The sequence below is a fragment of the Lynx canadensis genome, chromosome B4, assembly GCF_007474595.2.
Source record: "Lynx canadensis isolate LIC74 chromosome B4, mLynCan4.pri.v2, whole genome shotgun sequence".
NCBI lineage: Eukaryota > Metazoa > Chordata > Mammalia > Carnivora > Felidae > Lynx > Lynx canadensis.
Genome location: NC_044309.1, coordinates 114,408,735 through 114,435,155, shown reverse-complemented (window position 1 = coordinate 114,435,155; position 26,421 = coordinate 114,408,735). Strand labels below are relative to the sequence as shown.

Genomic DNA, 26,421 nt, shown 5'->3' with positions numbered 1-26,421 from the left:
GTGGCTCAGTTGATTAAGCGTCCAACTTCGGCTCAGGTCATGATCTCGCCGTTTGTGAGTTCGAGCCCAGCACTGAGCTCTGTGCTGACAGCGCAGAGCCTGAGCCCGCTTTGAGCTCTGTGTCTCCCTCTCTCTCTCTGCCTTTCCCCTGCTCATGCTCTATGTCTGTCTGTCTTTCTCTCAAAAATAAATAAACAATAAATAGATAGATAAAGTAACCATAACCAAGTGAAGTTTAGCCCAGGAATGAAAGATTGGTACAACATTTAAAGTCATTCAATATAATTCATTATATGACTAAAAAAGAAAAACCAAATGATCATCTTAATAAGTACAGAAAACAGCATGTAACAAAATTCAACACCCATTAGCGATAGAATTAGCGATAGAATCTCTCCATACGAGGAAAAGAAGGATTTTTCTCAACCCGATAAAGGGCATCTATAAAGACCCATACTGAACATCACACTTAATGTTTAAAGGCTCAGTGTTTTCCTTCACTAAAACTGGAAAAAGGCAATGATGTCCATTCTCAACACTTCTATTGCAACATTGTATATAAGATCCTAAGCAGCACACTAAGGCAAGAAAAAGAAATAAAAAGCATAAAGATTGTAAAAGGAAAAGTAAAATTGTCTTTATTCAATGATACATGATCATCTAAATAGAAAATCCTAAGGAATATATTTAAAAAGCTACTAGAACTTCTCAAGATCACAAAAGACAACATCAGTAAACAAAAATCAACCACATTTCTACAACAAATAAAACTGTATTACAAACAAAAAACCTTGGAAATTGAAATTAAAAACCCAATACTATTTATAATGGCATTAAAACTATGAAATATTTGAAATAAATTTAACAAAAATGTAGAATATTCGTACACTGCAAATTATATAAAACACTATTAAGTGAAAAAATTTTAAAGACCTAAATAAATGGAGAAATACACTATTTTAACGGATAAAAAGATTCGATACCATTATGACATCAATTCTCCTGAAATTGATCTAGAGACAGAATACAATCTCCTTCAAATCCCAGCAGGCTTTTTATCAAAACTGATAAGCTGATTCTAAAATTTATATGGAAATCTAAGAGACCTAAGATTGCTGAGACAACTTTGAAAAAAAGAACAAAATTAGAGGACTTTACCTGATTTCAAGACTTCCTTAAAGCTATTTAGCCAAAACAGAGTGGTATTGGAAAGACAAACAACAGACCAAAATATGAGCGGCCAAGACCCACATACATTGTCAACTGAGTTTCAACAAAGTTGCTAGGGCAATTCAGTGGTGAAAGACAGTATATTTAACTAATGGTATTGGAGCAACACACACACACGCACGCGCGCCAAAAATATGAACCTCAAGTTATACCTTACACCATATATAAAAATTAACTGTAAATGGATAATACATCTAAATATTATAACTAATTATAAAACTTCTAGAAGAAAACACAGGAGAAAGTATTAGTGATCTTGGGTCAAGCAAAGATTTTTTAAGTAGTATGTAAAAAGCCTGAATTAAATGGAAAAATTTGTAAACTGGATTTCATCACAATTTTAAAAACTTGATCTTCAAAAAACACTATTAAAGAAATAAAAAAGCAATCCACAGACAAAAATATTTGCAAGACATATATCTCACAAAGGACTTTTGATCCACAAGTTTTATACCATAGTAAGACAATTAATCTGCTTTTTAAAAATAGCCAAAAGCTGTTTATAGATATTTCACCAAAAACAAATAAACCCTCACCCCCCAAACAAACAAAAAAAAACCCCTGCCAAATGTACATATGACCCATAAACACATGAAAAGATGCTAAAAATCATTAGCAGTTAGGGAAACATAAATTTAAAACACAGTGAAATGCTACTACTTATCCAACAGAATGATTAAAGTTAAAAAGACTAGTAATACCAAGTGTTGGGGAGGATGTGGAACACTAGAACTGTCAGTGGGAATGAAAGATGGTTCAGCTACTTTGACAGTGTCTTATGAATTTAAACATGTCCTTGATCCTATGACCAACTAATCCTAACCCTAGGTATTTACCCAAGAGAAATGAAAATATGTCAATACAATGACTTGTACTTGAACATTTATGCAGCTTTATTCAAAGCAGCCCCAATGGAAAGAATCCAAAATGTCCATTAACTGGTGAATAGATAAAAAAAATTGTGGTTTATCCATACGAGAATGTTATTCAAAAATAAAAAGGGATAAACTATTGGTAATATAACAACAAAGATGAATCTCACAAGCATTATAATAAGTGAAAAAAGCCAGACTTTACAAAAGGCTCCAGACTGTATAATTCCATTTACATGAAATTCTAGAAAGGGCAAACATGAAACTCTACAAATTCAGGAAATTTTAAAAAATGATAGGAAGGAGATCAGTGACTGCCAGGGTGGAGATTAAAGGGAAGACACTGACTGCAAAAGAGCATGAGAACTTTTTGGGGGTGATGTAACAGTCTTTATTATGCTCATGGTAGTAATCATACAACTGTACATAAATTTGTCAAAACTCATCACAGTGTATACTTAAAACCAGTGAATTTTTCTGTACCTCAAAAGAGTTATTATACCTCAAAAGAGTTTATCTAAGATAAAATGCTTTAAAAAGAGTTAAGAGGAAAACTATGAGTAGGAGACAATATTAATAATTGTCATTACCATATTATCACTAAGCATATATTATATGCCAGGTGTTTAACTTATATGATATTTTATCTCAAAACCACCATGCAGTATTTACCCAAAGAATATAAAAAACACTAACTTGCAAAGATATATGTACCCTTATGTTTACTGTAACATTACTTACATATCCAAGTTATAGAAGCAACCCAAATATCTATGTATATACAGACGAGTAGATAAAGATGTAGTATATATATTTTCGATGGACTATTACTCAACCATAGCAACAACATGGATGGATCTACAGGATATACACTGCTAAGTGAAATAAATCAGAGAAAGAAATACCATATAATTTCACTCATTATGTGGAATTTAAGAAACAAAACAAACGTAAAAAGAAAAAAGAGACGAACCAAAAAACAGACTCTTAAACAGAGAACTGATGGTTACCAGAGGGGAGGTAGAGTGAGGGGCAGGAGGGGGATGGGGGAACAGATGAAATAAAGGGGATTAAAAGTGTATTTATCATGATGAGCACTGAGTAATGTACAGAATTGTTGAATCACTATATTGTACACCTGAAACTAATATAACAATGCATTAATTATACTGGAATTAAATTAATTAACTTTTAAAAACCACCAGGCAAATTAGGCATTATTTCTATTTTCTTTAATAAATAACAAGATTAAATAAAGAGCTAGTAACTAGCAGAGGGAAGATGATTTGAGTAAGCCCAGACCCCTTTAAAACAAAGCCATACACTCAGAAAAGAGTTTTACTTTACTAGAGTTTAAAAAGCACAATATTGAGTATGAGATAGGTCTATTCATATAAGAAGGGTTTAACAGAGCTTACCTATGGGGCACAGGACATGAATAAGTATAAAGAAAATTTCTACCTTATACTTTAAAATAATGCATTGTTTAAAAATACTTTAAACATTTTATATCTGTTAATACACACTTATTTAAAAAGATATTATATACCCCCAATTATTAAATTCATAATGTGTCCTAGTCTTTTGATTGCCATAACCTAAAAATTGTGAAATATTTAGTAAAATATCCTTCTATACATGCCTAATGTTTAAGAAGAGCTCAATGACATCTAGAAATCAACACTTGAAAAATGGCTTATGTTAATCCAAAATAAATATTTAGACAGCAAATAAATACTTGTTGGATGACTAGTGATCACACCTCAGCTTATTTAAAATTCTGAAAGATGATGCATCACACAAGGACAATGCCTACAAGTAAAAATTTTCTTTATACACATAAGCTAGTATCTGAAGTTTTTCTGCTAAACTATTAGGAGAGGGGCACCTAGGTGGCTCAATTGGTTAAGTGTCCAATGTCAGCTCAGGTCATGATCTCACAGCTTGTGGGTTCCAGCTCTATGTCGGGCTCTGTGCTGACAGCTTGGAGCCTGGAGCCTGCTTTGGATTCTGTGTCTTCCTCTCTCTCTGCCCCCCCCTACTCATGCTCTGTCTCTCTCAAGAATAAACATTAAAAAAAAAAAAAAAGTAAACTATCAGGAGAGATATTGGGATAATCAACTGCATCTAATTGAAGTCTGCTTACAACTGCAAAACCTAGTAATCCTGATGGGACAAGACATACCAGGAGATTAAATTAATTAGCAGTCAAAAGCTAATTAGCAGTAATGATTAAAAAAGTAAATAAGATTAAATATAGATGGGATACTACACATAAAAGTATGAGGATAACATGCATGGTTTTAAGATTCTGTACTGGTCTTCTTACCTTCAATTTTGTCCCCTTCAAGTCCCCTTTACAAGATTTTCATTAACTACAGTAATTTGGTTACAAACAAAAGATGCCAAAAGATTACAGCAGTATGGAACATGCCGGGAGAAAACAGGTAGTGAAAGCCATTACAGAAGAATTTCAAGATAGGGCCTGAACTAAAATATCTGGATAATGAGACAAAATAAAAGATAAACATGAGCGACATTATGAATCATGGAAAGAAATCTTAGAATACAGTAACAACATACATATGGGGCTAAGAAATGGTTTGCTAATTTGTTTCCACATACCCTAAATTACAATTACAAAGACATGAAAAAACCCAGAGAGAATGTATAAACAAAGTAGGTACTAAATAAGAAAAGAAAAACCAAAGAAGAGAATAAAAAACAGAAGTAGGTTGGGATGCCTGGGTGGCTCAGTTGGTTAAGTGTCTAACTCTTGATTTTAGCTCCGGTCATGATATCACGGTTGTAGGATGGAGTCCCACATAGGCTTGGGATTCTCTTTCCCCCCTCCCTCGTGCCATCTCTCTCTCAAAAATAAATAAACTTTAATTTTTTTAAGTGTTTATTTATTTTTGAGAGAGAGAAAGAGACAGAGCATGAGCCAGAGAGGGGCAGAGAGAGAAGGAGACAGAATCCAAAGCAGGCTCCAGGCTCTGAGCTGTCAGCATACAGCCCAATGCAGGGCTCGAACTCACAAACCGTGAGACCATGACCTGGGATGAAGTCAGACGCTTAACTGACTGAGCCACCGAGGCACCCCAAAACTTCAAGAAAGAAAGAAAGAAAGAAAGAAAGAAAGAAAGAAAGAAAGAAAGAAAGAACAGAAGCAGGAACTGAAAGACAGCATGGTGGCCAAAATATTGCAAATTTCTTCTTGAGAAACTGATACAGAAAGATCACTTTTATTATAGAATGATCATTAAAAGAGGAGCTTTTTTAAGACAGAAAAAGAAGAGCTGTGTTTTTGTTATAATGAATTTAAAACTTTGGACAAGATACTTAGTTTGAAATTTCTAAGGACAAATACTGGGAATAAGATCAAGGAAATAAAAGAATGTATAATGGAGCAAGTTGCATGTCATCTGTATAATGAATATAATTAAAGCTCTTAGAATGATTTTCAGCAAGACATGGAGTATGAGACAAAGCCTCAAGGAATCTCTATTTTAACTAAGAAAAATGGAGGATCTTCTAAAGAGAAACTAAAAAAGTAAACCAAGCCCCAGATCCATACATTCATTTGTTTTCAGACTTGCTCCCTACCAAATGGATCCACTGACCCTTCAGACTCAGTATGACCAACAATGGGTTCATCTTCCTCACTGTCAAACCTGTTTCCCCATGTGTATGAATGGCACCATCATCCACCCAAACACCTCTGTCTGTAACTTGAGAGGCCACTTGTCTCTTCCCATGCCTAATCAGTGACCTAGTGCTGCTAATTAAAATTCTTTTATTTTCCTCCTTCCTCCTTTTATTTCCTCCTTTTATTATAGTTCTTTCTTTTATGTTCCCCCTTTCTATTCCCATTGCTGGTCCTTTCATTTAGGCCTTCAACAAATTTCACCTAGACTATTATAATAGTTTCCAAACAGGCCCCCCTGATTCCAAACTTTCCATAGATCACCTTATCCCAATATAGAAGCCACTTAATGAATTTTTTTTTTAATGCTTATTTATTTTTGAGAGACAGAGCACGAGGAGGGGAAGGGCAGAGAGAGAGGCAGACACAGAATCCAAAGCAGGCTCCAGGCTCCACGCTGGCAGCACACAGCCCGACACAGGGCTCTAACTCACAGACTGTGAGATCATGACCTGAGCCGAAGTCGAATGCTTCCCTGACTGACACACAGGCGCCACCCCCCGCCTTGATTTTTCAATGCATAAACCTTTCTTCTTAAAATATGGCAATGAAAATAAAACCTAAACTCCTCAGCACAATACAAAATCCTTCATAAGATCCTTCCTACATTCCCTCATATTCTGGGTCCCCTCCATGCTGAACTACTTGCAATTTCCCCAGCATACTCTATGACATCCTGTTCTCTCTGCCTACAGAACCTTTTCAGAATTCCTCATGGCTAACTCCTAACCACTCTTCAAGGCTCAATCACTCGATTTTGTTTACCCTCTCTCCTTGACTATAAATAACTTGCGAACAAGGATTGTGTTTGTGATCTCCCAGCACTTACTTAGTAGAGCAGGTAGATGAATGTGTATTCATTAATTCCATAAGCATGTCCATCATAAAATATGCTTAGTTACTGGTGACAGGTGACTAGTGACTAGGTAAGAACAAAATTTGCTCAAACATAAACGATTAAAAACAGTCACCTCTCAGTTTTGATAGGGAATAAGATAGATATGAAAGAAAGAAGAATCAAAAGAAAAAAAAACTAAAGCCAGAGTCAATTAGGAGGTTAAAAAAAATCTATGTAATAAAATATGAGTACTAGCAAACAGAGGGACAACTAGTTTCTAAAGGAACTGAGAACCCTATACACTGCCCAATCATTTGCTGTACCCCAATTTTTTTAACGATAACTCAAAATCTGTTAAATAAATGGATAAAGGGCCAAGGACAAAATTAATTATTTGGCAGGAGGATGAATAAAAACAATACAGCAAATGACTGTATCACAGAATAGAAAAAGTTTCAAGAATTCTTACAAAATTCACTGAAAGTTTGGTTAAATTCCCCCACTCAAATAAAAAAAAAAGTATTATTTCATTTTAGCTATACTATATGTACATCTAAAACTACAATTTACTAGGTAATCATACTGGGTGTTAATTTCACCACACAGAATATAACCTCAGAAGTTCGTTAATGCAAGAAAAGTTATGTATTCTTTTAGCTGTCGAGTGGGAGTTAAGAAAAGAAAATAGAACTCACTGTCCACGAGGATACCAACGGTGCTTAGTAGTAAAGAACATTTTGCTAAGTTGTTCTATCATAGGTCCTTGCTCCAAGGGTTCAGTTTTTTCTTCTAATCTGGTTTTCAGCACTTGATCATGTGTTTCTTCATTATTACACACAGGATCTGGACGTGGGATAGGCTACAAAATAATAAGTAACGAACAACATCAAAAGGTAGGAATGTTAGCCAGCAGTAGATTGAGTTCACAATACAACAATACCCATATTCAGGAATCTATTACAGTACCTCAAGGTAGGTAAGTTTTCAGAACAGAATTTTGCTTTAGTTGCATTATCCACTAAAGAATCAGAAATACTTTTCCTCTCCTATCAAGTTTTGGGTTTCTTTTCCAATAATAAATTTCTTTATTTAATGTTATTTTCCCCCAGTAATAAAGTACTTATTATTTTAATTTCTATTCCTAAAACTATAAATTGTACCCATTATTTTTTAACTTAAAAGTTTACAGTCTTGGGCACCTGGGTGGCTTAGTCGGTTAAGAATCTGGCTTCAGCTCAGGTCATGATGTCACTGTATGTGAGTTTGAGCCCCATGTTGAGATCTGTGCTGACATCTCAGAGCCTGCTTCAGTTTCTATGTGTCTCTCACTCTGCCCCTCCCCTACTCATGCTCTGTCTCTCTCAAATATAAATAAACATTAAAAAAAAGTTTATAGTCTCTAACCTTGCTTATCATTAAAGTGAAATACAATGAAAAACATTAAAAAAAATTTTTTAATGTTCATTTATTTTTGATAGAGATAGAGAGACAGAGTGTGAGCAGGGGAGGGTCAGAGAGAGAGGGAGACACAGAATCTGAAGCAGGCTCCAGGCTCTGAGCTATCAGCACAGAGCCTGACACAGGGCTCAAACTCATAAACTGCGAGATCATGACCTGAGATGAAGTTGTACACTTAACTGACTGAGCCACCCAGGTGCCCCACGGTGAAAAACATTTCACTGAAATGGTATTTCTTATATCCAAAGGAAATTTTAAAAATTTCAATGTTTTCATTTACGTGACTGAAATGTCATCAAATGATGCTTTATGGTAACTTGAGAAATTTTTTGCCCAAAGACATCAATTACTAAAATCTCATCTCCTCTACAACACATTATGAGTGATATGACATATTCCCATCAGTAACACTAGCTCATTAAAGCCTTAAAGAATCACGGTCTTGGGGGCACCTGGATGACTCAGTCAGTTAAGTGTCCAACTCTTGACTTCAGCTCACATCATGATCTCACGGTCGTGAGATTGAGCCCTGAATCGCATCAGGCTCTGTGCTAGGTGTGCAGCCTGCTTGGGAGTCTCTGTCCCTCTCCCTCTGCGCTCCCCAACCTGTAAGTGTACTCTCTTTCTCTCTCAAAAAAAAAAAAAAAAAAAAAGTCACTGTTTTGGAAAGTGAAGTCATGTATATTTTAAATATTTAATGACACTGTATGTAACAGAGGGTGGGAACATTGCCTTGCTTTACAGATACCATATATATTACAATACAATGAAAATCTGAATTTACAACCAGAAAGGAAACAATTCAAACGTAAGAGTCCTCACATTCATACACTATTAATGTCAACTACAACATTCTACCATTGTTAAATGTTACAGCATATACTTATATTTGGTATATGCACATGACAAAATAAGACTTCTTTAAAAAGCAGTATGTACGGGCATGAAGGTGACACAATTGACTTAGTACTACAGAAATGCAAAGTAACAAAGATATTAGTGAGAAGTAGAATAGGAGCCAAAGTCAGAACTTTGTCAGAGTGCAGAATATATTCTACAAGGTATAACAAATATTATGAGTAAAGGAAAGTAGGTAAGAACATACAATAGGGATAAGCTTTAAAAATGGATCTTGAGAAACCAGATTATGAAAGGTCTTCAAATTAGATTTACCAGTAACAATTTGAGGTAAGCAGAAATAAGGAACCACTTACATAGTGTAGGAGAAAATAAGGAAGTAGAATAATAAAAGAAGTTAAGGACTTGAGCTTTGGTCTCTAATTCTGCCACTTACTAGCTCCTGACCTTGAACAAGTTACTTAAGGTCTTAATTTCTATTTATGTAAAACCAGAGAAATAATACCTACCCAATAAGGGCTTAATGAGGATTAAATGAAATAATCATATATAGTATGCTTAGCTGTCCCTCGTCCTCTTTCTTTTTTTTTTTAATGTTTATTTATTTTTGAGAGTGAAAGAGAGAGAGCACACACATGAGCACGGGAGGGACAGAGAGAGAGGGAGACAGTGGATCCTAAGTGGGCTCTGCACTAACAGCAGAGAGCCCAAGGCAGGGCTCAAACTCATGAACCATGAGATCATGACCTGAGCCGAAGTCAGACGCTCAACCAACTGAGCCACCCAGACGGCCCTGTCGCTTGTACTCTTAAGAGTTCAATAATGGTAGGTAGCTACTAAGACTTAAGGCCTCAAACAGAAAAATTTAAATTTATAATTTAAAGAAAAAGCTCTCCTTGGACATTTAAAGTAATTTTAAAAGACCATCACCTGTATGTAAAGTAAAATATTAGTATCTTTGCAAGCTACTATCAGACCCTCAGGGATCTAGCAAACACAGGATTAGAGCCTATAATAATTTTCTCTCTTTTAGGTTACTATACTTGATGCTAAAGATTAAATGTTTTTAGTATTATCAGAAGTTAAGTTGTTTTCAAGTGTTTAATGAATGTTCACGGTCTTTCTTCCTATTCCCAAGCAGGCTCAATTCTAACATATCACAAATTCTCTCTGCTTTGTATGATTAAAAACACTTCTTTACCAGGCACATAGATAAAAGACATTGGAATTAATGGATTCTTCGAGTCTATACCAAGAGCCTCTGGCTGACTCAGAATTGATTTTTAGGTAGTATCTGATCTCCTTAACCAAAGAAAGGATATGTGAATGTTTCAGTAAAAAAGAAAAACTAAAATAAAACTGAATGTCAACTTTGAAAACTATTCAGAACTATCATCCTGAATTTCCCTTGTTTCTCTTAAGGATTTTCAAAATTTGACTTTTGAAATTTGCCACTAAATCAGCCACTAAAAAGAACCGTCTAGCACTTACATTTTACTTTATTTTTCCAAGTCTTTATTTTTTTACCCTCGGAATTATATCTTTATTTTCCTAAACTTTAGAAATTTAGAAACCAATCCTAAATTCTAGAAAAACATTTTTAGAATATTAGTACTTTTAATAAAGTATATACTCAGCAAAAGAAGAAAAAAGGATCTTTTTACTTAGATCTATGGAAAACAATCAACATGTTTTGGATTCAAATAAATTACCAGAACACCAAAGATGCAAATCAACTTAACTTTCTTAAAGCCAGTCTCAGTAGGCATATCTACACATGACTAGGATCTTTGCATGCAGTATGCTTTCCAGGGCCTAAAGAACCAAAGGGCCTGCTGGAGTTGCAGCCCTACCTCCTTGAGAAAAGAAAAAAAATCAATACTAAAGTTGAAGTCATGTTTGAAGATATTTATTTACTATCATGTAGTACCTGCATAAGATTTGTAAATCTAGATTCAAAAAGAACACACTGTATTCTAACAGTAACACGTTTTCAAGAATGTTTCTTACTATGCAGCCCAATCTATAATTTATCACTTGAGAAACAAAAAAATTCCATGTTTCCCTATATGAATGTCTCTTAGCCTTAAAACAAGAAACCCATAAGCATGAAGAGGGAGAAACAAATGTATTCATTTAATCAACAAATATTATACACCTACCAAATATGAGTGCTATTCCAGATGCTAAGGGTATAGCAGAGAACAAAACACACAGAGCCCTATCCTCCTGGAGCTTACATTTTGGTGGTGGGAGACAAACAAGAAAATATCTATTGTGCCAAAAATGATAAAAGCTATTGAGAAAAGACAACAGGAGTCCAGGGGCAGGGGTACTACTTTAAATGCAAAAGTTACTCACTAGTTAACAAATAAGGAAAGGGAATAAACTATGAGGTTTCTGGCGGGGAAGCATTCCAGGTAGAGGAAGCAGGAACTACAATGGCCCAGAGGTAGGAGCCTAATATACTTGAATAACAGCAGGGGAGCAGTGTGGTTAGCAGTGAAGTGATTACATGTAAACTGATAGGAGTGATCTTCTAGATGAGAGAGGAATATTGAGGATGCAGGAGGGGAAACAACTGCTACCACACAGAGACTGCAACAGAACAAAAGGAGGCGGGGAGCTGGACATGTATGCAAGGAGTGACTGCAAGGATGGACCACAGAATCTACACCAGGTAAGAGAAGTGAGGATGTGTGAGGTGTGTGGCAGCTGTGATAAAGGGGTTCAATCAACGGATATAGGTCTCAATGAGGGGATGAAGAATTCTTGGAGCTGGGAGCTGGGGGAATTCTCGAAATCTAAATTGGCAAGAAGGAGGAGGAGGAGGCATTTGTGATTAGAACATCTCTAGAGTGCAGCCATGGGAGTGGGGCTGATGATGTTGGGAAAAAGACAAGACAGAGGCCAGGATATTAGATTATCTATATAGATACTGAAATAACAAAGAATTAGAACAGAAACAGTATTGGAGGGTGTGACAGTATATCTAAAATCTTCAAGGAAGAGTGAAGGGATGGGGGGAGGAGAAGTGAACTGAAAGACAGGAGATAACAGCAACAAAAAAAGGGAGTAGATGCTACAGTTTAATGACACAAACTACAAAGCTAGAAATTGTTAGAAAGGAGGGAAAATGGTCTGGATATGACAACAAGGAGCTACCGGGACTTCTACTTCCCCTGGAGGTCCAGTAGTAAAAGGGAATAGGGAAGAAAACATCAATCACTGAAAAAAAAAAAAGAAAAAAAAAAAACTGTTGGCAAAGCAATGACCCCAGGTACAGCCAGGTCTCTGGTAGAGCCAGAGGTGAAGGCAAAATTCTGGATGAAGTTAACATCATGAGAGATTTTAATGATGATGGTAAGTTCTAAAAGTACAGTGCAAAGTTTTGAGAGTTAGGAAAGAAAGGAAAAGTGTCAGATTCAGGGATGTAAAAAGCCATATATGGATGAGAGTCTGAGGTTGAGAAATGACTTTGCAGTCATGGTCTTGGTAGAACTGCTAAAACAGAGATAAAGCACATAACCAGAAATATAATTCAAAATAACAATGAGGGAGGGCACAAAATAGCATGTGCTGGAGCGTTTACAAGATAAAAGTCAGTGACTTACACCTATCTTCTACACATTGTCCCAAGAAATGAAACAAAAGAGGTACTGGATTATTGCCTATGATATCTGGCTAGAATACAAAGCAGTATAAAGCAGGCAGACAAAATGGTGAGGTTAAAAAGGGAATAAAAACTAGCAAAATAACAATCTATTTTGTCAAATCAACCAGTATTCTAGCCCTAATGATGATTTTTAAAAACAGGCACAACTAGATGCATCACATCATGATTTGAATTATCTAGTTATTTTCTCCTCAAAAAGTACACCAAACATTATCAAATATGGTAAAAGAAGGCTTAGAGACATAGGAGAATGCATTTCAAATAAAGATAAATTAACAAAAAGACTTGGGTCAAGCTAAAATAAATTGTATTGAGGGGCGCCAGGGTGGCTCAGTCAGTTAAATGTCCGACTTTAGCTCAAGTCATGACCTTGCTGTTGGGAAGTTGGAGCCTCGCATCTGGCTCTGTGCTAACAGCTCAGAGCCTGGAACTTGCTCCAGATTCTGTCTCTCTCTTTCTCTGCCCCTCCCCTGCTCACGCTCGATCTCTCTCTCTCAAAAAAATAAACATTAAAAACAATTTTTTTTAATAAATTGTATTGAAAACAAAAAACCTCCTCTACCTAGTGTGTGGCTTTTGAAGAAATATGGAAAAAAAACTAGTCCTTGAAATACATGTCCATGTTGTCCCATTAGAAAAAGCTAACTGGAAAAAAAAAAAAAAGGAAATTCACCAAACATTAAAAGGATTATCAGATCCTATTCAATATAAAAGGTATAAAACAGCATTCTAAAATATAGTGCTTCATGACTTATGACAATATAAAGTAGTATGGGACAATGTGTTTTGTAAATTTATACTATACAAAAATCTACCAGATTTTAGACCAGAAAATTGATGCCATGATTGCATTTAAATGGTTCACTTTGTGTATAGAAAAAAGCTTTTAAAGAAAGAAGATGGAAAAGAAATGAGAAAAATTGAAATGGTAAAATTAAAAAAACAAAAAGATCTACACCATATAAAGGAAATCAAACAGTTCTATTCTCTTTGGATACTGTAAGGAAGTGTGAATACTTCTAACAGCAAATTAAAAATTACAAGAGATTTTCTCATACATACTTTTGTATGTTCATATGGAATGTCCACAGAAGGGTGGTAGCATACTATTGTCCTGCCATCAGATGTCAAAGCAAGCTCTACTTTGCTAAAAAAAAAAAAAAATGTTTTAGAAAGAGTTATACTGTATTCAAGGCAGAATGATTTTCTTAGAGATAAAAGTAATTAATCCTAAACCCCTGAAGAATGATGCTATGGCACCTGGTACCCAAATCATAGAGGACAACTTGACCATCCCACGAAATATGTCAGCTTAACTACCACAACAAACCCTTAATGCGTTACCCACTATCGTATCTAAATTATTCTTCAGATTATTTATTTGTAGAATATCCAAATCTTTGGAAGAGATTTTCATGTTTACTCATCGCTATTATTAGAACTTTTCTCCTTATCTAAAAACTACCTTCAAAAAGCTGTAAGAAGTACATTACTTGGTTGAATTATTAAAGATCAACAAAGTAAATAATCTTCCAGGCAAAGGATCACCTGAATTTCCAATCATAAAGTCTATAGCTGAGCACTTTTTCTAGATTAGCATTTCTCTAAGTGCCTTTGGTGGAACAGTGCAACTGTAAGAAGCCTCCCATAAAGGGTTCTGAGGTCAAATAAATTTCATAATTACTGAATAGTATCACTTCCCTCCATTAATATTCCTAGAAAAACACATTTTGGGCAATACTCCTCCAAATATTTTTTCCAGGAGTGCTGTGGCTGGATCTCATTCAGGTACCAACTGACCACGCTGGTTCGTCAAAGACCACAGCAACGACTATTATACTTAGATCCATATACATTCTAAAGAGAACAACTTTCAGCTTTCATTAATCTTATGTTTTCTACACATCTATAAATATAAGTTTCTAGGACTTCAATACCAAGCAGATTTGAACCAGAGTGGCAATTAGACACTACAACGTCTTTTAGCTAACACAGCATAGGGTATCAAGTTGTTTCACCACGATTTTAAGATGGAATAACGTAACACAGCTATAACGAACATCGCATCTACCCAATGATTTTGGATGAAGAATGGAGTTTTACATAATACAAAACACCTGTAAGACTGAATCTTTTCAGGTTCAGAAAGTATTACCTATTACCTACCCTAATCTCATCACTATCTTAGTACTTACTAAATATACACTTAAAACTAAAACTAGTGTCAAGAGGGCAGAAAATACATTTTTACCAAAATCTGCAATAAAAACATAGCTTAAGAAGATATGTTGCGGTTTCTGTATATCAGACTCTCCTACAGAGAAAAAAAGCCAACATCTTATTCACATTATCCCTAGTTCTTAACATAGTGACAAGAATTAAATAAATACCAAATAAATTGTGACTGCATTAAATTATTTGTAATTTAGGATTATTCTTCATCAAACAAAAGATAAATAATTGCTTAAGCTAACAGCTATGAACCCCAAGAGAAAAAAACTATAAAAACTAATTAACTTTTCTATAAAGCTAAGGAAGGCTTTGGGATAAAAGACTGCATTTCTAACAACATGTCTTACAACAAATTAAGTATTCACTGAAACACAATGATAATGATTTCTATTTAAAATATTTATGAGCCCAGATACTGGGTAAATAAGACCACTGAAATAATTTTTAAATACAAAAAAAAGAAAGAATAATCAGAAAAGAAAGCAGAAAATACCAAAAGGAGAAATAAAATTAAATCATTTCAGATACAACAAACAGACTGTTATTTTTTCAATTGAATTTAAATACATACCAATTATAGTCATCTGGAAGAGGCGAATACGTAGATTTATGACAAACACAATATAAAGCTCCGTCTGCAAAAAAATGGATTTAGTTAATTTCAGCATACCTTCTCACATAAATGTAAAGCTAGTTTCACTCATTGAGCCAACACTTACTGCATTTACAGGAAACAGGGCTGTACTAGAGACCAAGGATTCAACAACAAGATCTAGTCCCTGCTTTCAAAAAGGGTACAAGTCTGGTGAGAGATAATTCCAATATAAGCAAACAATTCCAATATAAACGATAAGCCTGTTAGGATGGGTAAGCACCACGAGAGGGGCACCCGGACAGGTTACAAAATAGGACTGTGCAGGTTTAAGAATGCCCTTCCAGTAGAGATGATGTCTACAGTGCTCTAAAAGATGGAGGAATAAGCAGGAGTTGGTAGGGGTTGAGTACAATGATCTTTGCAGAGAGTTATAAGTACTAAGGACAGAGGTAAGAAAGAACATGAAGTATTTAGGTAGTCTAAAAAACGTCTGTAAAAAAAATAAATAAATAAAAGCTTTTGTGAGACCAAGTGCACAGTTCACAAAGGGGGAGTGTTAGCAATGAAATATAAAATAAATTGTTCATAATTAACTTTTCTTAATCAAAATGCTCACATTTCATAGAATATTTTCCCTTTTTTAGAAAGCCTACAAATTCAAAAGCCATAACTACTTGAAGTTTGTTAAGTATGTTCAGAGAAATGATGTTTTTAAATATAAAGAAAAAATGTAAATGTAGCTCAGTAAACTTAAAAACAGTTCTGAACACAGTAGTCCTCCCTCCCGCCACCTCCACCTTATCCGTGTTTTTGCCTCCACCTTATCCGTGTTTTTGCTTTCTGCAGTTTCAGTTACCCAAGGTCAACCTCGGTCCAGAAGCAGATGATCCTCCTTCTGACATAGTGTCAGGTCAACGGTAGCCTAAAGCTACAGGACAATGCTAATGTCATCCACCTTGCTTCATCTTAGCACATACACATTTTATCTCACATCATCACAAAAAGAAAGGTGAGTACAATACAATAAGCTATTTTGAGAGATCACATTCACATAATTTTTATTACAGTATATTATTAAAATTATTCTATTATTAATTATGGTTATTAATCTCTCTTACTGTGCCTAACTAGGAAGTTTAACTTTATCACAGGCACGTATGTATAGGCAAAAACGTAGTGTTCAGTACTATCCACAGTGTCAAGCAACCCTGGGACACTTGGAATGTATCTTTCGGGGATAAGGGTGAACTACTGTGTATGTTGGTTAAAGCCAAGATCAACTTCTTTCAACCCCGCCTCTGGATCTTCAGTATGGAGTGAAATCCCCACTTTGTTCAAATACCACTCATCCTTCAAAGTCAAATGTTACTCTTTCATGAAATCTTTTTTCCTCTCCCTGCCCCACAACCCCCAACACAGAGAAAAGAGTGGTCTATTTTGCATGTCCCACAACCTACGTTTCATAGGACATTACTATAACTTCTGTGAGGTCCTTCTTATTTTTTTCTGCATCAGTTATTTATATGTACAAAAGATGTGTAAAAAAAGGTGTATTTTCCATCTTTGTATACTTCTTTCCCTGAAGACTGCATATACTTATAGACCTAAATATAAATTCTTACTCCAAAGCATAAAAAGTACCTTAGCAAAACTCTCTTTTTATCATAAAAGACTGCTCAGCAAAATGTCAATGCCAAAATTCTATTGATGTAAAATAATAAAATACAAAGAATTAGAAATTTAACCTCATCTCTCAAAAGATTTGATTTTCAATTATCTGTGCTAATATAGAGAAGCATTCAAAAAGACAAATCAGAGGACAACATAAAAACCACTTACACTATTTTCTTCTCTGACACTGTTGGGGGTCTTCCTAATCATATATGAATTAATTTTAAAAGAAGTCTGTCTTCTCTGAATATAAACGAGCTAGGTGATATATACATTCAGTGAAACAAATAGGGTTGGGTGGCAGAGGCAGGACAGACAGACTTAAGTGTTTTTAAAACAGGCGGGAAGGGACGAGGCGCCTGGGTGGCTCAGTCAGGTAAGCATCCGACTTCAGCTCAGGTCATGATCTCGGCTTGTGAGTTCGAGCCCCGGGTTCAAGCCAGGCGTTCGAGCCCTGCGTTTGAGCCCCGCATCGGGCTCTGTGCTGACAGCCCAGAGCCCGGAGCCTGCTTCCGATTCTGTCTCCTTCTCTGCCCCTCCCCTGCTCACACACACTCTCTCTCTCAAGAATAAACATTACAAAATTTAAAAATAAAAAAAAAAAAATAGGCAAAGGGGAAACTCAAGACAATGGTATTTCAGGTGAACAAGAAACTCTTGTTAAATTTCTACCCTACACTTGTGCAGACATTTGTTTGTGCCCTCATGACATACATTGCCTTCTACCTCATATTCCAGGTATTTATTTTCATAGATGTCTATTTCACCTATAAGCATAAATAAGTTCTTTAAGGCCAGGAACCAAATTTTGATCATTACTCTGTCCCCTATAGTGACTACTAATAAAAAAGTGATCCCCAAACTGCCTCTAAATGTTAACTTCTTAATTAGTACATAATTTAAAAAACTAATTTGACACTTTGTCAAGAGAAAAACTCTAGATATGCTAAATATCAGAGGTTTTTAACATGTAACTAGAATTAATGCCAAAGTTAACATCAATCAACTCAATGCACTAAAAAGAATTTCAGAGAGTCAGCTCTCCATAACTTACAAGCTATTCTTGTTATGTATACATGTGTTCAATTGCTTTCTGCTAAGATCTATAAGAACTAATAGTCTTGCCTAACTTTCAAATACTCAATATTTTAAGTTAGTACAGGAAAGAAGGTACAGGAGAAAGTGTATCAGGCTAAACAAGATGGGAAGACCTAAGTTTTGATTATGGCTCTCATCTATCAGATATACAAACTTGATTAGGTTTCAGAGAGGTCAGAGAACTCAACTTCCTTCACCTTTATTAAATACCTAACATTATTCAAAGTTGTAAAATTCAAAGTTGTAAAGATCAAATGACTTAGTACACTTAACAAAACTAAAATATTCTACATTCCCATTTTGACTACATATTTTTAAAGGTTTTAAAAGTTCCTTCTGGCATATGGGGAGGCCTTTTTATTTCTATTCACTGAACTTTCTCCCTTAATCATGGTTTTGCTTTGCCTCTAATCTTAATGTTCTTCCTTTTCATATAAAATATCAATAATAGTAATACTTTACCTTCAATAATAGTAATAATAGAACTTGTGCAGAATAAGAGGCTTCAGAATGCAAGAAGTGAGGTATTCACTAAATACTAGGATGACTGAGTGAAATGGATTCATTTACTGGGGTAATGCAAATTAATTCTTAGTTAACTACACATTTTGACAACTCCAATCCATTCAAATCAGTTCAACCACTTATCATCTACCATGTATGAGAGGTACCGAGGAAACCAAAATAAATTAGATATTACAAATTTATAATCCAGTGGATAAAGTATATATGGAAAATTTTCACTTATCGAGGGGCATATTAACTGGTTTTCACACTAACCTCAGTGAGGGCTCTCTTTCAGCACATAGACCAGGGAAAAATGGATTAGGTCTGATTTCCCATCAGCCTTCAGGCTGGGTTCTGGTCAAGGCAGAGGGGAGGGTAAACAGCAGAGGTCTCTCCCAATTCTCAACAACTAAAATGCTCCTAAGTAATCAAGAGCAAACTATAGTTTTGTTTTGTTCTCATTCTGATTTTAGTTTATATCTAAAGTCTCTTAGCAATCTCCTCCTTCATTTACTTGGTTAATTATACTTTTACTCAGTTTTTACCCTAGTCTTCAACTCTTTCCCCCTAACTCAATAAACCACTGTTCAATTACAAATTGCAATCAATAGGAAACATGAAGGAAGAGATTAAGGTCAGCCAGAGATGTGTAAAAAAAATTTGGCTAGCATAGCTAAAGATGAAAATGCAAACCTATTATAACACTATAACCATGTTTGTTCTAGAAACGGAAGAAGAGAGTTCACAGACAGAAGGAAGGGAGAGCGAAAGCAAGACCAGTTGGGAAATAAGATTTTAATAGTCTACTTATTTATATGGGTCAATACTTTGACTATCAAACATGTATTAATAGGCTCTGAAGAAAATATTAGACTACCCACATGTCTTTAGGAAAAAAAGGTACAAATTATATATTATATAAATTATAAAATTGTAAAAGTAAGCTCCATGCCCAACATGAGGCCTGAACTCATGACCCCAAGACTGAGAGTCACAAGTTCTACCCAATGAGTCAGAAAGGTGCCCCTATAAATTATAAATATTTTATGTATTATAATACATAAAACATTTTTATATTATACGTAAATATATTTTTTAAATGGCTTAGTACATAGAAAACACAAACTGAAATCCAAAATATTAGCAATGATTTTTATAAGCTGGAATTGTAAATTTGCCCTTTATTTGTTAATTTTAAGAACTAGTAAAAAAGTAATGTGTGAAAACATAGTAAACGTAAGTGATTCAGACCAGAGAAAGTTCCTCTTTGTCAATCCCTCACTTGCCCTCAGCTAAATCCCAGTAGTGGTCTACACAGATAATCTCTTTGGTCCACATCTTTTACTCTGTATTTATACATACACATACACACATATATGGTAGATCTTCTTTAAAATGCACAAATGGGATCATACAATAGATACCGTTCTGTGACCTACTTTTACCTCCTGCTATTTAGAGATCTTTTCATGTTGGTAACAGTTGTATGATATTCATAGTAAAGATATGCCATAATTTTTTTTTTTAATTTTTTTTTCAACGTTTATTTATTTTTGGGACAGAGAGAGACAGAGCATGAACAGGGGAGGGGCAGAGAGAGAGGGAGACACAGAATTGGAAACAGGCTCCAGGCTCTGAGCCATCAGCCCAGAGCCTGACGCGGGGCTCGAACTCCCGGACTGCGAGATCGTGACCTGGCTGAAGTCGGACGCTTAACCGACTGCGCCACCCAGGCGCCCCTAGATATGCCATAATTTATCCATTCCCTTTTGATAGACATTTAGACTTTCTCCCCTTTTCCATTATTGCAAACATTCCTGCTATTAAGAGCATATACAATAAACATTTTTTATTAATAACTAGACACTAAATTTTCTACAGTGAACAAGGATTTCTATAATATTTGAAAAATTTTTAAACTCTTTTTAAACATTAAAAAAAAAAAATCTCACTTTGAATCGGAAATAAATGTTTCCAGATAGTTCTGTTTGATATCACCCGTTTTACTGCTGCTAATACCATGGTGACTCAAGATGCTTATCCGGTGGTGTGAAAGATGACCTGGAGAAACTGCTTTTAAAATCTGCTTCCAGGCACACCTATTTTCATCCCTGCGTAAGAGATAAAGAAAAATTAGTGCTACCTATGGTAAATTAAAGTGGTACAATATATTGAACACTATAAGAACAAGATAGGAACCACTACCTAGAACTATAGTCACAAGAAAAACTTTTAAACAACTTTAAATTTCCCTGTGATATAGGCCAAAGATCAACACCAAAATATAAGACCTAAAGCCTTAGAACTATGTCCATTACTATTTTTCTTAAATGCAAACTTCTTGGCACTTACTATAGTTCTTTCCATTTAGTGAGCATTCAGCAAATGCATAACTCCTCTTAGAAACAGTCACTCACTGGCACAAAAACAGACACTCAGATCAATGGAACAGAATACAGAACCCAGAAATGGACCCAGAAACGTATGATCAACTAATCTTTGACAAAGCAGGAAAGAATATCCAATGGAATAAAGACAGTCTCTTCAGCAAATGGTGCTGGGAAAACCGGACGGCGACATGCAGAAAAATGAACCTGGACCACTTTCTTACATCATACACAAAAGTAAATTCAAAATGGATGAAAGACTTAAACGTAAGACAGGAAGCCATCAAAATCCTAGAGGAGAAAGCAGGCAAAAACCTCTTTGACCTCGGCCGCAACAACTTCTTACTCAACACATCTCTGGAGGCAAAGGAAACCAAAGCAAAAATGAACTATTGGGACCTCATTAAAATAAAAAGCTTCTGCACAGCGAAGGAAACAATCAGCAAAACTAAAAGGCAATAGATGGAATGGGAAAAGATATATGCAAACAACGTATCAGATAAAGGGTTAGTGTCCAAAATCTATAGAGAACTTACCAAACTCAACACCCAAAAAACTAATAATCCAGTGAAGAAATGGGCAAAAGACATGAATAGACACTTCTCCAAAGAAGACATCCAGAGGGCCAACCGACACATGAAAAAATGCTCAACATCACTCATCATCAGGGAAATACAAATCAAAACCACAAGGAGATACCTCACACCTGTCAGAATGACTAAAATTAATCACTCAGGAAACAACAGATGTTGGTGAGGATGCGGAGAAAGAGGATCTCTTTTGCACTGCTGGTGGGAATGCAAACTGGTGCAGCCACTCGAAAACAGTATGGAGCTTCCTCAAAAAATTAAAAATAGAACTATGCTATGACCCAGCAACTGCACTACTAGGTATTTATCCAAGGAATGCAGGTATGCTATTTTGAAGGGGCACATGCACCCCCATGTTTATAGCAGCACTATCAACAATAGCCAAAGTATGGAAAGAGCCCAAATGTCCATCGATGGATGAATGGATAAAGATGTGGTATATATATACAATGGAGTATTACTCGGCAATCACAAAGAATGAAATCTTGCCATCTGCAACAATGTGGATGAAACTAGGGGGTATTACGCTAAGCAAAATTAGTCAGAGAAAGACAAATATCATATGACTTCACTCATACGAGGACTTTAAGAGACAAAACAGATGAACCTAAGGGAAGGGAAGCAAAAATAATATAAAAACAGTGAGGGGGACAAAACATAAGAGACTCTTAAATATGGAGAACAGAGGGTTACTGGAAGGGTTGTGGGAGAGGGGATGAGCTGAATGGGTAAGGGACATTAAGGAATCTACTCCTGAAGTCATTGGCGTACCATGTGCTAACTTGGATGTAAATTACAAAAAAAAAAAAAAAAACAATAATAATAGAAAGTTTTGTCTCAAAAAAAAAAAAAAAAAAAGAAACACTCACACGTGCTACACAAAACATCCTCCCTCATAATATTAATGTGTCTGTGTACAGCCTCTCAGGTGCCATACGCAAGATCTTACTACATCATTTGAAGTAGGACTGTTTCTGATTAAATTTAAACAAGTCCTATCCTTGGCCTAGTAAATACTGATTTAGGGGAACACATATAAACTCTGAAGTCCCAGGTAAAATTTCACCCTCTTATACATGTACAAGGTTTTTAACTTAACAATGTGCTTTCACTGCCATTTTATTCTATTAATCACGACAGGTATCTTTATTTCCATTCATGAGGAAACTAAAGTACACAATTTAAATGATTTGCTTACAAGAACTTTATTATCAGTCACTCATAAACTGGGAAACTTTGGGCCCTTTGTTTCTTCGATGGTAAAATGGGGAAAACCACCACAACCTCCATGGCTTTTGTAAGTAAATGACTTCTAACCATTGCTACATCCCTTGTTTTTAAATGGCCTTGATCGGGGCGCCTGGGTGGCTCAATCGGTTAAGGTTAAGCGTCCGACTTCAGCTCAGGTCACGATCTCACGGTCATGAGTTCGAGCCCCGCCTCGGGATCTGGGCTGATGGCTCAGAGCCTGGAGCATGCTTCCGATTCTGTGTCTCCCTCTCTCTCTGCCCCTCCCCAGTTCATTCTCTGTCTCAAAAATAAATAAACGTTAAATGGCCTTGATAACTGTTGGTTCCCTTCCCCCAACAGTGATAAAATGGAATGGGGACATAGGCCGCACAGTCTTATACGCTGGACTAACCTATGCAGGGCGATTCCTTGCACGATTAGTACATGTGTCTACTTTCCCTGAGTTCATACACTGTGGTTTTTGCAGTTCACGTTTCTCTATACAATATATGTTCTATCACAAGTCTGTGAAGTAGGCATCTCCATTTTATACATTGAGAACCGAGGCTCAGGGAGGTCAAACGATTTACTTGTCCACTTCTACCCCTGCTTTATAGGTGGCATGGATGGAAAGCAATGCCATGTTTTCTGACCACAAACCAAGGAACAAAATATCTGGAGGAACATCAGGTCCCCTCAATCCGGGACAAGCACCCCCAGCGGAAGCCAGATTACTCACTCCAGGGCGAGAAATTCAGGTAGTCAATTCCTTGGCCCATACTTCAACCTCGAAACAAAAGCTGCGGGGAGCCTCGGAGGACCCGCGGTCTGAGAAACAGGCTACCAGGAGCACCGGGACTAGGACCCAGGGACAGATCCAAAAGACTTGGACTGGAGGGGTCCCCAAGTGACCCACCCAGGCACGAGGAAAGCCCCACAAGCGCACGGCCATTATGCCAACCCTTCTGCAGGATGGACCGCGACTGGTGATACCAGCTTTATCCTACCGCGAACGACAGGTAGGGGACCTCAACATCTCTCCATAAAGCTTCTGAGCCTGTCTAGCTTCTAGGAACTCCCTGACCAGAGGAGGAGAAGGCAGCAGTTACCTGACAGACGCTCACCGCGAGCCCGCCATCTTACCTCAATCCGGGTCTTAGGAGACACCGCTTCACGCACCTCCCTGGCCCGCGGGGCAGTATGGGAAATGTAGTCTCCGAGGGCAGAGCGCGGGTCCACGGAACGGGCTCTCGCGTTTAGTTTTAGCCGTTTGGCTAAACTTCAGCGGTGTTACACCCCCAAAAGACAAAATCAGTGCCTTACGCACACATCCTTAGAAAGAAACAAGCGCTACCTTTTTTTTAAAGTTCATACAAATTAATAGATGAGCTCAAGATCGCTCCTAGGTGGATGAGTTAAGGTTTCCTGGAGGAAGAGGTATTTCAGAGAAGCTCTGACGACCGGTGGCTTGGATCTGGCGTTTGAAATGGGGAAGTGGGGAAGCCCTTCCACCCGAAACCCCAGCACTGTGTTCTGAGAATTGTGCTGAGTATTCATTACGGAAGAAGAAAATGTGCAGAATCCTGGACCTTGCCTTATATTTAGTGCAGAGAGAAGCCCCTGGGCCTTTGCACTTTCTGCTCTCACTGCCAGTAAGGCTTTTCTCTCACCACTTCTCGTGACCACTGCCTTACTTTATACAGGTCCAGTTCACATGGCATCTCGGAGAGGACCACATCATTAAAAGAGCCTCATCTACCCTTATCCCATTGCCCTCCTTTATTTGTCTTTATAACATTTATCATTATTTAACATTCTATTATCGTTTTTTCCTTGTTTGTCTCTTATGCTAGAATGCAAGCTCCATGAAGGCAGGAACAAGTATCTATCATGTTCTACACTGTATACAAACCCAACATCTAGAACTGCTCTCGGCCCCATTGTAGGTCTCCAACATTTGTTGAATAAATGAAACAAATAACACTGTGGGTATCCAAAACAGTAGATGACTAATTCCTTTCCCAAATGATTTGCAAAATTTCGTATTTATGTACATTTTTCTGAAAAGAGTTCATAACTTCTAGCATGTATTCAAGGGGGGCAATAAACTCCTCAAAAAGGTAAGGGCCATAGTCCTGAGTGATTAATATTGAAAATAAGTGAATGTAAGTTCACAGTAAAGAAAAATAAATGTGAGCTGCTTTGGTATCTCCGTATTTTTCACAGAATGCCAAGCTCATTCTGCTACTAATCTTTGTTCCTGTAGAGCCCACACTGAGAACACGACTCTGTCCTTTCTAATCTTGTCCATCCTTCAAAGCTGCCCTGTAATGTGTTTCTGGAATCTGCTGTAGGAAGAGACAGAAAGGAGAACAGATTTGAATTAACAATCAAATGGACTTGTTAAACATTTGCTAAGCAAAGCAGAAGAGGGATGGATCAAAGGTGACCCCAGAGGACACATCTTGATGACAGTGAGTTGAGTGGGAACCACTGACTAACAAGAAGACTCACATATCGGGGCCAGGAAAAATTGACAAAGCTGAGACCAGAAAAAGACACCAACCACGTGCATGGGAAAGAGAGTAGAGACAGTTCTAGAAGGGAACAACTTAAAACTCTAAAGGGTATAGAAATAGCTTGCCATGCGCTGGAGTATGGTGTGGAGGAGAGTGGCGGGAGATGAGGTGAATAAGAGCCAGATCACGTTGGGCTTTGTAGGTGTTGGTAGTGATAACATGGGATTGGGATGGAGGCCATATGCGCAGATGTTATTCTAAATGCAGTAGGCGGTCACTGAAGGGTTCTAATGCAAAAGAAGAGACATGATACAATATATGTTTAAATTTTTTTTTATATTTACCTATTTTTGAGAGAGAGAGAGACAGAGCATGAGGGGGAGAGGGGCAGAGAGAGAGAGACACGGAATCCAAAGCAGGCTGCAGGCTCTGAGCTATCAGCACAGAGCCCAATGTGGGGCTTGAACTCAAGAACCATGAGATCATGGCCTGAGCTGAAGTCAGACGCCTAACTGACTGAGCCACCCAGGTGCCCCTACAATATAAGTTTTTAAAAGATTACTCTGGCTGTGCTTGTGAGAAGCAATGGCATGATGGAGGGTGGCAAAGATGAGATGGAGAGAAGGGCAAAGAGTCCAGATATATACTGGAAGTAGAAATGATGACCGAACCTGCTGATGGATTGATTAATGTGGGAGTTGAGGGAGAGGAAAGACACCTCAGGAGATTCTTTGACCACTAGCTTGAAGGTGGTGTGGTTCGTGAGGTAGGGGAGACTCGAAGAGGAGCAGGTTTTGGAGTCTGATGAGGGTAGAAGTAAATAATTCCATTTGGGACTTGTTGGATTTGAGATATCTCTGAGATAGAAATAGAGACATAATAGAGACGTAAAATGAGGCAGGTGGTTGGACAGATGTGTCTGAAGAATAGAGGTTAGGCTAGATGCAGGTTTGA

The 26,421-nt window shown here is 36.8% G+C and overlaps 1 protein-coding gene across 1 annotated transcript in view; it reads right to left on the bottom strand.

Annotated features, from left to right (window-relative positions):
- MRPL42 (mitochondrial ribosomal protein L42) overlaps positions 1-24,106 on the bottom strand; it is a 34,196-nt gene extending 10,090 nt beyond the window's left edge. Inside the window, exons 1-5 of the mRNA XM_030323378.1 lie at positions 24,058-24,106; positions 20,694-20,852; positions 15,442-15,505; positions 13,701-13,785; positions 7,342-7,505 (exon numbers count right to left, since the gene is read on the bottom strand). Of these exons, the coding sequence (XP_030179238.1) occupies positions 7,342-7,505; positions 13,701-13,785; positions 15,442-15,505; positions 20,694-20,763 (383 nt within the window). The 5' untranslated portion in view covers positions 20,764-20,852; positions 24,058-24,106. The remainder of the gene's footprint in view (positions 1-7,341; positions 7,506-13,700; positions 13,786-15,441; positions 15,506-20,693; positions 20,853-24,057) is intronic.
- Positions 24,107-26,421: the final 2,315 nt, after the last annotated feature.